This window comes from Mustela putorius, unplaced genomic scaffold, assembly GCF_011764305.1.
Source record: "Mustela putorius furo isolate JIRA1106 unplaced genomic scaffold, ASM1176430v1.1 tig00003834_pilon_pilon_pilon, whole genome shotgun sequence".
NCBI classification, from domain to species: Eukaryota; Metazoa; Chordata; class Mammalia; order Carnivora; family Mustelidae; genus Mustela; species Mustela putorius.
In genome coordinates, this window is record NW_025421987.1 from 133,741,279 (window position 1) to 133,755,218 (window position 13,940).

At 38.8% G+C, this 13,940-nt stretch overlaps 1 protein-coding gene across 28 annotated transcripts in view; it reads left to right on the plus strand.

The window, feature by feature from the left end:
* The window catches only part of ARPP21 (cAMP regulated phosphoprotein 21), a 154,400-nt gene that overhangs the window by 56,796 nt on the left and 83,664 nt on the right, over window positions 1–13,940 (plus strand). For 16 of the 28 annotated variants that reach the window (XM_013059990.2, XM_045089086.1, XM_004759409.3 and 13 more), the window contains 2 exons: window positions 10,336–10,444; window positions 12,333–12,434. The exons of 4 other annotated variants lie outside the window; for them this stretch is intronic. In XM_013059990.2, coding sequence (XP_012915444.1) covers window positions 10,336–10,444; window positions 12,333–12,434 — 211 coding nt within the window. Of the gene's footprint in view, window positions 1–4,877; window positions 4,903–10,335; window positions 10,445–10,808; window positions 10,900–12,332; window positions 12,435–13,940 lie in introns of those variants that run through there. 8 more of the 28 variants (XM_004759408.3, XM_004759406.3, XM_004759411.3 and 5 more) reach the window with 3 other exon arrangements.

Here is a 13,940-nt window from a genome sequence, read left to right on the forward strand (position 1 = left end):
TAGTTTTTCCTCTTTCCCCTCAGTGTTGCCAGAAATACGTTTCACTCTGAAACACCTTTAAGTTTTCTTCTGTTGGAATTCTTTGTTAACTGTCAGATTAGTTAGGAGCACCAAATGAGCCCCTTGGGAATCCGGAAAGGGGTTGTATTATTTGGTACTGCAAGGGGTATTTAAAATGTACTTACTCTCTAGACTGTTGTCTTTTTTTTTTTTTTAAAGGGTTGAGGCTAAAATTATGAACAATGATTCTATAAAAATATTTAAATATTACAAATATATGAATCTATTTTTACATAAGAATCTCTGGCCTTCTCTTTGTCTGTCTTTCTGGTCTCCACTTTGTCTTTTGCTTATTTTTCTAGGTGTTTAGCCCAAAACAGCCCATTATTCTTTTTTTAGATGATTTTTCTTTTTCCACCTTTGTCTGCGCCTTTCTCTGTCTTAGAGAAAGGATATATGCTCAGGTTGTATCATCTAGAGGCTTGAAACCATCTCCTTGCATTAGTGTTTTCCAAAGGGCCAAAATCAGTCATAGGCAAATAGAGTCCCATGTGTATCTGAATATCTTTGCATATGTCAGAGTAACTGTTTAACTAGTTCCAGATAATTGTCATGTTAGAAGGTTGTCATCTTTTGAATATTTTCTCTTTTGACTTTGGCACCCGCCCACTGTCATTGCCTCAAATCCCCTACTCTTGGTGGAGTGCAGAGCAAAGAAGAAATGACATCTCCCCTGGGAGAGAGAGCTCCCAGGCCTCAGAAACCATGAAATAAGAATAGTGACCCAAAGGCGGATATTTGGGCCTAGACCTTAAGAGACCACAATGCTTGGATTCCTGAGCAGTGTGAACCTGAGTAGTGATGACCATAGTTTGCTTGTTTCTTTGTTCCAGAAAGAATAATTAACTGAGCTAGCTATTTGGTAAATCACAAGAATGGTAGTTTCTCTTTGGTGAAGGCAGTTGAACCTAGTTGACTTTGTTGGGAATCCCTGGAGTGACAGATAAGTTTTGCACTAAGAAGTAGGACTGTGGGAACTTCCAGCCACCCAGCAGCAGACACGGAGAGGGGGGTTAGAGCCACAATGGACTCCTGTTCTGCTCAGTTTCCTGAAGAGCCCAAGGTTTAAACTGGGAATCATGCATTTTTGACTCTTGAGAATTTTACTCCCTGCAGGTGATCCAGGATATTTAGAACAAAACTAACTAACTAACTAACTAACTAACCTAAACCCCAAGTTTTCCCTCCCACATGGATTCTATTTCTTTTCCTTTGGTGGAGCATGTGAATGGCACCGTCAGTTAACCCAGCAGCATCCCGATACTGCTTCTTGCTTAATGACCCTCTGAAGAAGATCAGGCATCAATTTATTTAAGTGCCTCTTGGAAATCTCTGAGTGGCTGGTTGGCATCTTGTTATTTCTAAACATGGTAAATTTACTCCGCATGTTTTGTAGGAATAGATTTGAAAAGCATCCGACTCGAAGCCAAAGATCAGAAACCTTAGAATCACATTGTTCTCAGCAAAGCTGAGAAGCTTTATTTACTGAACAGACAACCTAGTCCTTTAATCAATACTCAGGCTCAAAGTAAGACTGACTTGTTAAGATTGGTCGAACTCTGTATCATTTCTCACAAATACTATATTTTCTCATATAATTATTCTCAAATACCTCAAAAGATGCACCCTGTAGATGAGATAGGTAAGTCTCAAAAATATATCATGAGGAGAGAAAACAAATTTGCTGTGTTCCTTTCCCTACTTAAAGTTATTTATGGCCATGGAGTGTTGCATGGATGATTTCCCCCTTACTTTTGGATATCGAACATTCATGGTCTTTCCAGAACATTAGAATCTTTCATGTAACTTTCTCTTAAAAGAACTTTCCCATGGAGTGATGATTCTTTTATTAAATAACTAATACTCTATGTAGCTCACAATGTTTGAGGTAGATAAAGCTAGACCATTTCACAGGAGCAAAAACTGGGATTCGTGTTTTGATCTTACTCAGTCCACTCCCACAGAAGATTCAAGACTGTAATTTGCTGCTCCCGCCTCAGCCATGACCCTTCTCCTCAGGTCAAGGGAAACAAGCACTAACATGAATGAATCATTACTTCAAGAGGATGAAACAGCAAGAAGAAAACCAAACGCTATCCCTTGGTTTCCTTACAAAATCCTAATTTGCATTGCGTTGTACAGGGAACTCAATGAAACGATGGTAATATCAGGGTAGAAATTAAAACTGTGATGTGAACAAAACTCCAGAACACACTAGATTAAAAACTGTCCTGGCATATGTAGAAGTAAGACAAAACCCTGTTCTCAGACAGTGTCAAGTGAAAAGGGTATCTTTGATGGTCAGCATCGTGCTTTGAACAAAAGAACTGTAGTCTATAGAACATGTCCATCTTCTGTTTATTGTTTACATAAGGAACCAGGGTATTTTTTATCAGGACTGTGTGTATGTATGTGTGTGTTCACACACTTGAGTGTGTGTGTTTGTGTGTAAATATATGATCTGTGTCGTACAGGTTGGGACAGCTGGAGAAGGGTTCACTGTACACACATATACCACATATGGTATTATCCCAAATGTACAATGGTGTGGGAGGAAGCAATGTTGCTAGAACTTGGTTGCTTCCCCTGTAGCTCTGCTTGCTGTAAGCAGCAGAGTGAGACCAAGTTGCAGAGTTCTCCCTTTCTTGCTTCTAGATCCACCTGTAGGGGTGTCAGTCACTTCAGCCCCTTGGGCCTCTTCAGGTGTACTTGAAGATGTGGGTCTGGCTGTATCTAATGAAGAGCTGGTCTTCTTTTTTTTTTTTTAAGATTTTATTTATTTATTTGACAGACAAGAGATCACAAGTAGGCAGAGAAGTAGGCAGAGAGGGAGGGGGAAGTAGGCTCCCCGCTAAGCAGAGAGCCGGATGCAGGTCTTGATCCCAGGATCCTGAGACCATGATCTGAGCCAAAGGCAGAGGCTTAACCCACTGAGCCACCCAGGCACACTGGAGAGCTGGTCTTCTTGATGTAGTTCTTGTGTCTTGTTGGTCTGAGACTTCTGAGACTAGAGAGGCCATGGGCATGTTATCACAGCTTTAGGGAAGGTAGAGTTGGTCATACAGTAGAAAGAGAAGTTGTGGTGTACTGGTCGAAGGTGCCTGGTTTCCATTGAATCACATGCTTAAATTCTAGATTTTAATGATTGATACCAATCTTCAAACAATAAACTGGAAACTACCCCAAGACGTGCATGCGCTCCTGCTGTATTTTACCCCATAGCTGTAGTCCTTTCAACCTCCCAGGCTTTCTAGCTAACACAGCACTCCCAGGGGAACACAGCCCTTGCTTCCCACCACCCGCCTGCCCTCTAAACCAGGAAAATGAGAAAACAAAACAAACAGCATTTCTGTACACATACAAAAAATATTTAGTCATTCTCTCTCAGTTAAAGCACATGGATCACTCTGGACCTTCTCAGCAAGTAAGATACTATATTTGCATATGAGCATAAATGGAATGTTTTTATACACAGTGTTGTAATGTGTAAGCAAAAAGCTTTCTCATGCCAAGAAACAATAATCACATTCAGCAATTTCCAAAGAAAACATTACTTTCAGACAATTGTTACTGCTTCATTTGGAACTCATGAATCAAACCATTATTTAAATATTATAGTGCAGACTGGATTTATCCTAATTCAACTCAACACTAATGTAAATATTGGTTCAATATTCGTTGGGGTTACTGTTAGCTTGTGACCACTCAGAAAGATGCAAACAATGGTAATGATGGCTTATAACATCTGTGGAGTGCTTCACTGGCCTTGGGTTTGACACTTAACTTGCATTATCTTGTATCTCCTTGATCCTCCCAAGCACTTTAGGATAAGAATTATTATTGCCTTCCAATTTTACAACGAAACAACCAAACAACACCTTTGTTGCAAAAAGTACACATTTAGTAAAGTGCAGAGCTGAGAAGACACCACAATGCATGTTTTGAAAAAACAAACTTTTTTAGGGCCTCTTACCAGCGTTTATATGGGAGTTGTTTAAAACTTTGTTTAATTATTAAAACTACTGCTATGTTAAATTTAGTATGCTAGTTCACATCCATTTTATATAAAGCTATTGGATTATTCAAATGCATTGTGTTTTGGGGGAATGGAGCTTTGGTCATTGCATCTATTAATGCTACTGCCTTTTACTGTTCATGTAATACTGAAATGGAAGGATGGGGAATTTAAAGAAAGAAAAGTTCAGTGATAATCTAGTACCCCACCCCCTTTTAAATCTAGCCCTTTAAAAAAAAAACAAACTTTTTTTTTCATCTGTAGAAATTCTCGATTTGTAAGTAAACTTGTAGAAACATGTTGGTTTTGACAGGCTGTGGATCCCTTTGATGTGTTTACCTCTTTGGTATTGTTGGCAATATCATGCTCAGTACTGCTCAAAAATAGCCAAATTCATAAACACAGAATATAACCTTCTAGGTCTGAATGCATAGGATTTCTTTCTCTTTTTCAAATTTCATAATTTATCTTTTTTTTTCCCCCTCATCCTTCTTATCTTTTTTCTGTATCATTGTTATTTGGAATCTCCCTTTAAAGAGGACAAAAAAGTCTTGAGATTAAACACTGTTACTTAGTTATTATCATTAGAGTATCATTAGTAAATGCAAGTCTGTATACATTTTGATCTACAAGGACATAGCAATAAAAAGGATAACTTTTTTGACAAAATAAACAACCAAATATCCACTTTAGATCATAAAATAATAAAGAACATGAAAGAAAATATTCAAAAGATAAGAATATTTTATTTATGTATGTATGTATTTATTTATTTTAAAGATTTTATTTATTTATTTGACAGATAGAGATCACAGGTAGGCAGAGGCAGGCAGAGAGAGAGGAGGAAGAAGGCTCCCTGCTGAGCAGAGAACCCAGTGCTGGACTCGATCCCAGGACCCTGAGATCATGACCTGAGCCGAAGGCAGAGGCTTTAACCCACTGAGCCACCCGGGCGCCCCAAGATAAGAATATTTTAATTGTCCACAATTCAATGATTATATACAAGCCCCTTGTAGGTTGTTGAATTGGTTTCATATATTTCTAAACCAATAGCATTTATTATGTTGTTATAAAATGCTATTTATAATAATAATCAAAATATATAAGAAGCTAGAAGTTAAAGTTGTCCATTACTTCACTATCCAGAGAAAACTATTGTCATTTTTCTTATTAATCATGATACTTTCAACATAAATGTGTTTACAATATATCCTTTTAGATCTCACTTTTCTGTTAGTCAGTAGCCTTGAATATCATTTTACAAATTTTACAAAACATTATACAAAAAAAGCATATTGTATATGGAGCTATTTTAAGCTACTTAATCAGACCGCCATGGATTTCCACTGTTTTGCTTTCTTGAAAGATGACACCATATATATCCTTTTGTTACTATTTTCTTTGGCTTCATTCTTGGAAGTGGAATCTCTTTGTCAAAGTAGACTGACACTTTCAAGGCTCTTACTGCACATAGTCTGCTTTCAGGGTGCTGGCACCAATAAGAGGAGATGCCTTATAGAATGTTGTTGCCTTTGAGTATTATGCTTAATTTTGTTGTTGCTCATGAATAGCCTTATATTAAAGGAGGGTCAAGGTCAAGTCCCATGTTAGCTTGCATGTCTCTGTTATGTACATGGTACAATCGAGACAGAGAAGAATAAGATGAATTTTTCAAAGGCTGGAAAATTAAGAATGTGAGTTTGAAAGATGCTAATAAAGGAAGTTGGATACATAGCTCTGCATATATGGGCTTTGTAAGATATGGTCTCATTTAAGAGACAATGAAATGATATAAAATGACCAAATTGTAGGGGAAGTTGCAAAATACTTGAAGAAGAATGTAGGACTTTATTTTTTTTTTAATAAAAGACATCAGTTATAAATATTCTTTTTTAAAGATTTTATTTATTTATTTGACAGACAGAGATCACAAGTAGGCAGAGAGGCAGGCAGAGAGAGAGGAGGTAGCAGGCTCCCTGCAGAGCAGAGAGCCCGATGTGGGGCTCCATCCCTGGACCCTGGGATCACGACCTGAGCCGAAGGCAGAGGCTTTAACCCACTGAGCCACCCAGGCGCCCCAGTTATAAATATTTTAATTAAAAACTTAAAAGTGCTAAGGAAACAGTGCTTCTTAGGATAGCCTAATATGTTTGACTATTAAAATATTTTTGATAGATGTCTTACACCATCAAAATACTTTATCCTATTGTGCACAGAAACCTTTATTTAAGATGTTTATGGATATTGATGACTGTCTTTCAGTTATTCGACCTGAAATTCAAAGGCTTCCACTTGAGCCTGTCCATATTTAGTAGAATTGAAATTTTCATCTGTGTATATATGGGGAGATGGGGGGATTAGGCTTAACTATTTGGAAGAAAACTAATAAATTTGGTCTCAAGAAACTGGTGGTGATAATATTTCTAGATGAAAAAAGATTTTTATAATAATAAGGAGTGTTCATTTATTTTAAACTCCAAGGGAGCAAAAAACCCTTAAGATTGTAACAGATTAACTATAAGAGAGAGTTTGAATGCATTACTCAGGGTTTCACTTAGCCACACTGCCTCTCAGTTCCTTGAGCTGAGTCTAATGAGGAACAATGAGGATGTAATTCCGATTTTTCAGAGGTTTGACTGGAGATACCAAGACACTGACTGGAAATGCCAGTACTGTTCACAACACACGAATGATGAGTTTTACAAGAAATACCTACTAAAAATTGTGCCTTCAGAAGAAGAAACTATCTTTCATCAAGAAGAAACATTAAATTTCTTTTCTCTGCTTCTTGATGCTGATAGAGAGAAAGCTAGAAATACTACCTCATGGAATAAAGTCTATCAGGAAAAAGCAATCAGACATGTCATGCATGACTATGAGATGTGTATGTAGTCAACTCTAGTTATCATTAATTGAATTAACACCATGACATTTTGCACCTTGGAGGAGTTTGTCTTAGAGTTACATCCTCATTTTGATACACTGAAAGTTATTCATTCCCATTTTAAATAAAGGTCCATAATATATTACTTTAGCTCCATTCATTTTATGACTAAGAAATAACATTGCTATGATGTTAAATTCCTGGTGAAAAGGCTTTTTAAAAGCTCTAATATAATGGTGCATTACCAGTAATTTGTAGTTCAATCACACGCAATACTTCATTTGTATACTTTAGTTTGCATGAGTTAAACTGCAAATTGCCCTTTAGCTCTAGAGTAATAGATAACTCTCGATAAAATCAACCTGGAACAATCTTACTAGTTTTTGTTGTTTTCCCCTTTTACACAAACTTTAAATGGTTATTTTGTATTCACTTAAAATATTTTCGGGAAATCATGAAGGGACTATTACTTTCAACTCTTAGGTTCTAAAGTCTGAAAAAAAAATTTAAACAAGATATTTTTGAAAAGCTGTTATGGAGAATGCATTTTGCATAATATGTATCAGAACAAAAAATACTTTTGCTCTGAATCACATTTACATTATTGATTAGGACAAGTTCCTTTGAGTATTCTTTTCTTATGAGATAGATGTATTTTTCTTACATATGTCCTGCTATGAAAAACAAATAAGCCAGCACAATAAAGAAATGCAAATGAAATTTCAAAAATAATGTTTGAACAGCTCTTGTAGTTATAACACTTTAAATTGAGAAGTTCCAAAACTAAAAAAACAAAGCAAAACAAAACAAAACAAAACAAAAAAACACAAAAAACTGAGATTCTCATTTCTACCTCTTTTCACATAATGCTCTCAAATTTTAAAAACTTTTTTAAAGTAACACGAATCTTTCTTGTCAACTTGAACCAAAGCATTAATTTGATTTTTAAAGACCTTCCTCATGTTCTAAATTTGAATTTCTGATTCTATTAACCAAACTCTTTCTTGTTGTTTTATAATTTAAATATTTATGACTGCATATCTTAGTCAGTAACTCTTTGACCCATTCCTAAAATACAGTGATTCCTAAACATCTCTATTAAAATTTCATTCATTCATACATTGATTAATTTATTTATTCAACCAAATGCTTCCCATATTCCAGGCACCGTTCTAGGCACTAAGAATTAAGTATTTAAAAACCAAGGTCTCTATCAATATGGAGCTCACATTCACACCCTGGTTAGTATGTTGAAATCTCAAAGCAGTTTTCTTCTTAAAGAGGAAGTTAGTCTAAAGCAAATTCACCTTCTGCTCGTGAATCAAAAAGTTCAGATTTCCAGATCACTTTATGTCTAAATGAACAGCTACAGATGACGAGCAACAATTATAAGAAATAGATCCATAGACTTCTCAGCAAGCAAAGCATTTTATCTACTAGAATTCACCAGACTATGGAGTTTCAGTACATTCCAAGAGCCTTACTTAGCATTGAGGCAGTTACCATTTATATTTAAGCTGGTATCTCCATTTTACCCGCTACATTAAAAAAAAAAGTAACATCTAAGTGTTGGTGGAAAACGTCAGGAGGTTTTAAAAAATTCCTGGAGAATTGTTATCTTTTACAGTGGCCTGCCAGCACTCACTAACATAAGACTATCCAGTGGAATAAGAAGTGTGCTGTGGGCGTGTGACACATGAAACACGTTTAGTTTCTCCACTGGAAATGGCCTTTTTGCTGTAAAGTGCGAGTCTATTTTGTTCCTGTAGTGTTTTGATTTTCAAATGTCATATTTGCACTTGCGAATTGTTTGTTGTATCATATTTTACATTTTAATTTTGGTGGAAAACATCTCCATTGATCTTTCGGATGATGTCATGTGGGGTTTTTGTTCTTCATTGTGAGGCTGGAGGGCCTCTGGCCTGCTGTGTGCTTTGGAAGCAGAGAGACCGAATCACGTCTCGGCAAGGATGTGAATAGGCTGTTTGATGCCTGTGGCTTGCTGGGAAAATCTATAAACTTGGGAGTCAAAAGGTTCATGGAGGGATGTTTTCTTGATCTGTAAAAGAGGCATGAAATATTTGCTCCTCCTACATCGGCGTTCTATTGTTAAGGATTGAGTAAGACAATGATACCATTTTGCAAAAATTATACACAGTTCTGGAAGCGGTAACTGGTATTATTCCAATTTTCTGTTAATGTCTGCTCACCAATATCAGTATAATCTTGTGTATATGTATTTGAGAAAAGGATGCGACGCGTCAGGATTTCAGCTATACACTTAAAGGACTCCTTTGTTTTCAACATGCCGTTTGCTTATTTGGGAGCTTGAAGGAAACTATGAGTTTCCCTTAATTACTGGTCACCCATATTAAACAACAGACGCTGTGAAGTAGCTTTCCAATAACAGAATGCATAATGAACCCAGTAGAGATAGAAAACCCACTGGGCTTCAGAAGTAATACATCAGACATGACAGAAACGCTTTAATGAGAGTCATTAATTACAACTTCTTCTAAACCTGGGGCAAACATTTTAGCACTTCCTCTGGGGATGAACCCATGCCCAAGCCATTCATTGAGTTCTGTGGCATGCAGTGACGAGTGTGGGAAATTAACAAGAACATGGAGCTCTTTCCAGTAATAATACAAAATGATTAAGAGGACCTAAAAAAAATCAATTGACTAATCAATAGTGTGTAACTGCTTGGAGCATTTTCCCCATGCTAATCAGCCATTACGTTGTTTAAACTAAATGTGTCCAGTTTCCCCAATTACTGAACTGATTTACAAGACATGGTCAAGGATGTCAGAGTCTACTGGAGCCAGATTCCAGGGCATTTGTCACTGAGAAAGATGGAAGGAATTAATAGATGACCATCTCTCACTATGGATTCTGATGGCTCTTGAGAGGCACGATATGACAGGAGCCGTCCTCATAGTCTGCAGACATTGGTGAATTAATATGGTCTGCCCAAGTTCTCCACATGTGCATTTGTTTGACATGTGCCTGTGAACCTGATTGAATTCAGGAGTGATGGAGTTCAAAATAATGAAAGAAAACATCTATACGCTATTCATGTTCAGGCCTTTAAAATGTTTTTTAAACTTCAGCCATGGTGAGAAACATTCGGCAAACAAGACTCTGAATTCCAAACAACAAAAGGTATTCTAACAAGACCTGTCAAGTGACACATGATTCCCTACCTGTATAATGCTGGCAATTCTAGCATCAAAACCACATGTTACTTTTTTGTTTTGTTTTGCTTTGTTTTGTTTTAAGTTGAATGCCACTGTGGGGGAGAAAACAGCACTAAGAAAATAACTTTAAACAGGAGCGAAAACTTTTTTATTGATGTGTTTTACTTTGCTGGCAGACCAGAGCAAAGGTTTTGTGAACATTTAAAAGATGAAAAAGGTGAAGAATCCCAGAAGCGGTTTATCTTGAAGCGAGATAACTCTAGTATTGATAAAGAAGACAATCAGGTTGGTTCTCAAGTTTGAGAGTGGCTGACATTGTTGTTTTCGAAGGTGGGCTGACTTATGTTCTTGTCGTTCTGTTGTCCCCTTCTCCCTCCCCCAGCTCCCCCTGGCTTCTGATACTGACTGTCTCTTTCCAACCTCTTTGCCCCCTTGCCTCCCCCTTTGGCATTCATTGGGTAGCCAAGAGAACGTGTCCTGATTGCTTCAGCCATGGCTCTGTGTTGGGCTGCATGGGTGGTGCTTGGCGCAGTTCCCGCTGCATGTGTTGGGCGGGGTTGGGATGCCACAGGCCGGAGCTGTCGGGAAAAGCTTTGTCATCGCATTTCCAGATGTCTGTGTAACTATGGTAGTCCTTCCACTCCTACAGCTTTGTCCTTCAGTTGTGCACACATTGAGCTGGATTCTCAGTACGGACCGATGACCAACTGGTGTAGCTGTAAAGAACAAACCTTGTTATGGTGAGGACAGGTGGATTTTGCAACTCTCCTAAAATAAGTCTTCACAGAAAAGAATCGAGTTCATGTTTTAGTCTTCCCCCTCCTCCTTCCCATGTTCTACGTCCGTGTAAACTGTGTGCTTGTTTTGCATGAACTGTAGTGGAACTTTCTCCTTTTTGTGTATTATGCTTGTGACAAAACATTTACGTTGTCCTAGAGTAGCCTTATTCATGGTTCCTGGGCAAGGGTAGAGAGACCCTGTTCAACCTCTTCTCCAGATTGGGGGCGGGGAGTGGGATCCAGAGTGATGAGGAAGAAAACTTAATGAATGGCAAAAGAAACAAAGGTTCAACAATAATTAGAACAGCAGGGAGTTATACAATGCCATTACAATTACACTTTGTGTCTCTGACAATCAAAATAGATTTTTGAAAATAGACTTTGCTTTAGAATTCTTAAAGGTAAGACAATAGGCACCTCACTCAAGTTATTATTTTAATGACTCTCAGTGAGTCACTGGAAGCCAGTACATGCATCTCCGATGTACTTTTTTTTTTTTAAACCTGTTCATCATCTGTATCTCGTTTCTTCCTACCCCCACTGCCACCACCATCAAGCGACAAGTAGCTCCCATTGACTTTGAGCCACATGCCTGTGTTGTGTACTTAGTGGGCGTTTGTTGAATGGATGGATGAACGTGGTTAATGCAGAGAATTTTGTGAGGAATGGCAAGAAGACGATGGGAGGGTCATTGAGATGCAGGCAGCGGTGCAGATGCGAGACTGAAGAACAGTCCTCATGCTGGGTTCTTTGGATTGTTACTTTAGGTCCCTTGGAATTGACCCTACTCAACCAACAGGCTTTTCAAACTTAGTTTCTACTTTCCAAGCAAAAACACAGAGCACAGGATCAAGTCAGTCATGGAGGAAAGAAGAAACACAAATTAGGACGTGGAGACGTCATGTCCACTATTTCCTTTCTGCCCATTATTTTCTCTGTTCCTTTGTTCTGTGTGTCTAGTGGCCAGGTTTTCAGAGCCATGTCTTCCCTTAGCCACTTTGAATTAGCCACTTCCTCAACATTCTGCCTTTGTCTAAGGACTCCAAAGCACACGGGTTAGCAAAGGAGACAGAGTCTATCACTGTGACCCACGTCATAACTGAACTGGCGGAACACCTGAGGCACATCCAGGTGCTTTCGTTATGGAAACAGCTGTACTGCCGGCATCCAGTGGGGAAGGTAAAGGGAGCAGCACACACCTGCCATTGCATGTCAGGCACAGACACTGCGCACCACACACACCTGCACAGCCTCCTTAGGGACCAGAGGGAATGAGACTCTTCATGCTCCATTTATTTAAGTGAACATTTATTATTCTCGGCTGACAGTTGCTTAACTGCAGATTTCCAACAGCTCAACTTGGATAACCGTACTGATTTCTTTTTTCTGTTCAGCAAAACAGAATGCATCCATTTAGAGATGACAGACGAAGTAAATCAATTGAAGAGAGAGAAGAGGAATATCAGAGAGTGAGGGAGAGAATATTTGCACACGATGTGAGTAGTTGTTTTAATTGCCTCTTTAGTGCCGTCCTTCCCCAGACAGCAAGCTGGCAGGACTCAGGAAGCTGGAGCCAGGGACAAATCGAACCGAGCACACCAGAGGTGTTTCTGGAAGAGGACCTGGTTCAGGGAAGTGATGGAAAAGGAGCCAGGGGTTGTGTGCCTTCCTAGGATATGACCTCAGGGGGAATAGAGGTGTGATCCATCAGGGCCCAGTAAAACAGACCCTAAGTCCTCAGCAAGGTCGCCTGATTTGAAAAAAAATGCTTTCACATCCACATTAGCCCGCAGACAGCCAAGTGTTGTCTTTGTAACACTAACATTGTGCAGAAGAAAGACACACAAAGAAGAAAGAGGCTCTGTTAATCACATACATAAACATGGAATTTTCTGCATTCTTAGCAAGCACAAGCATTTTATTATATCAAAGTTAAATGGTAATACTCATCTTCTTCCCCCTCAGCTTCAGATCAAATTAGGTCTGTGAGCAGTTTATCACAAGGAGATAATCATGAAATGATTTCTTTTGTTCAAATCCCAGTGAAGAAAATGTGGTGGGGGATTTTTCTGTCCTCTTACCCACTGGGGCCAAAATAAAATGCTATTAAACTAAATAAGAATGAAAAAGTGATTTAAAACAGCTGAATTTAAATGCAGGAAAGCGAAAAGGGCAAGCCAATGCACAGCTTCTCTATTCCATGAAATCATTTGGCAGCCTTACCTTTGCGAAAGTAGAGGTGGGAGCTCCTCTGTGCAGATCTTCTGTGGCTTTGCTGGGTTAGGTAGGCCGTCCTACCTCCCACCGTGATTTGGTCTGGAGGCCATTCCCAGGCTAGACTAGAGACCTAGACTCCACTGTTTAGCATGGACAAGGCCTTCTGCCCTTGGTGGTTTCAGGCCCAAGACAGTTTCCCAGGTCCTCCAGCTCCTGCTGGATCCTTCAGTATAAAGCTGCAGAGGAAATCAGAATTCCACCAACAGTGCGTTTCTTTCATGTTGATACAGATTTCTGTTATCTCTTCTAGATTCTCGTTGCCTTTCTTAGATACAATGAAATAAAACTTTAATGATTGAAGGACCTGGCTCAGAGCTCTGGAGTTGGCAGAGTCTGAGAGAGGAAGCTGTTGAGGGATACTGTCCACATGCAGTTCTAGAAAATTCTATGGATGTGTGGGCTACTTAGGTTTTTCTTATGGTCAGAGTTATTGGTGGTGCAAAGCATAGTCTGACACCTGGTAGGCTTTAATTGTGTTTCCTGGATAAAAGGACGAAGTAAAGAGAGGCTCTGTTGTACCATGATAGTTTAGGGGTGTCCTGAGTGGACCGGGAGACAGCATGTTACGGTCCAATGAGCTTCATGGAGAGAGAGTTTTCTGAAGGTCAGTTTATTTGTTATGCTTTTTCTTTCTTTCTCTCTCCCCATCTATCCTTCCCCCTGCCTTACACACACACATACACATACACAATTTCCCTCTGATTTTCATTCTGGCAAGTCATAAA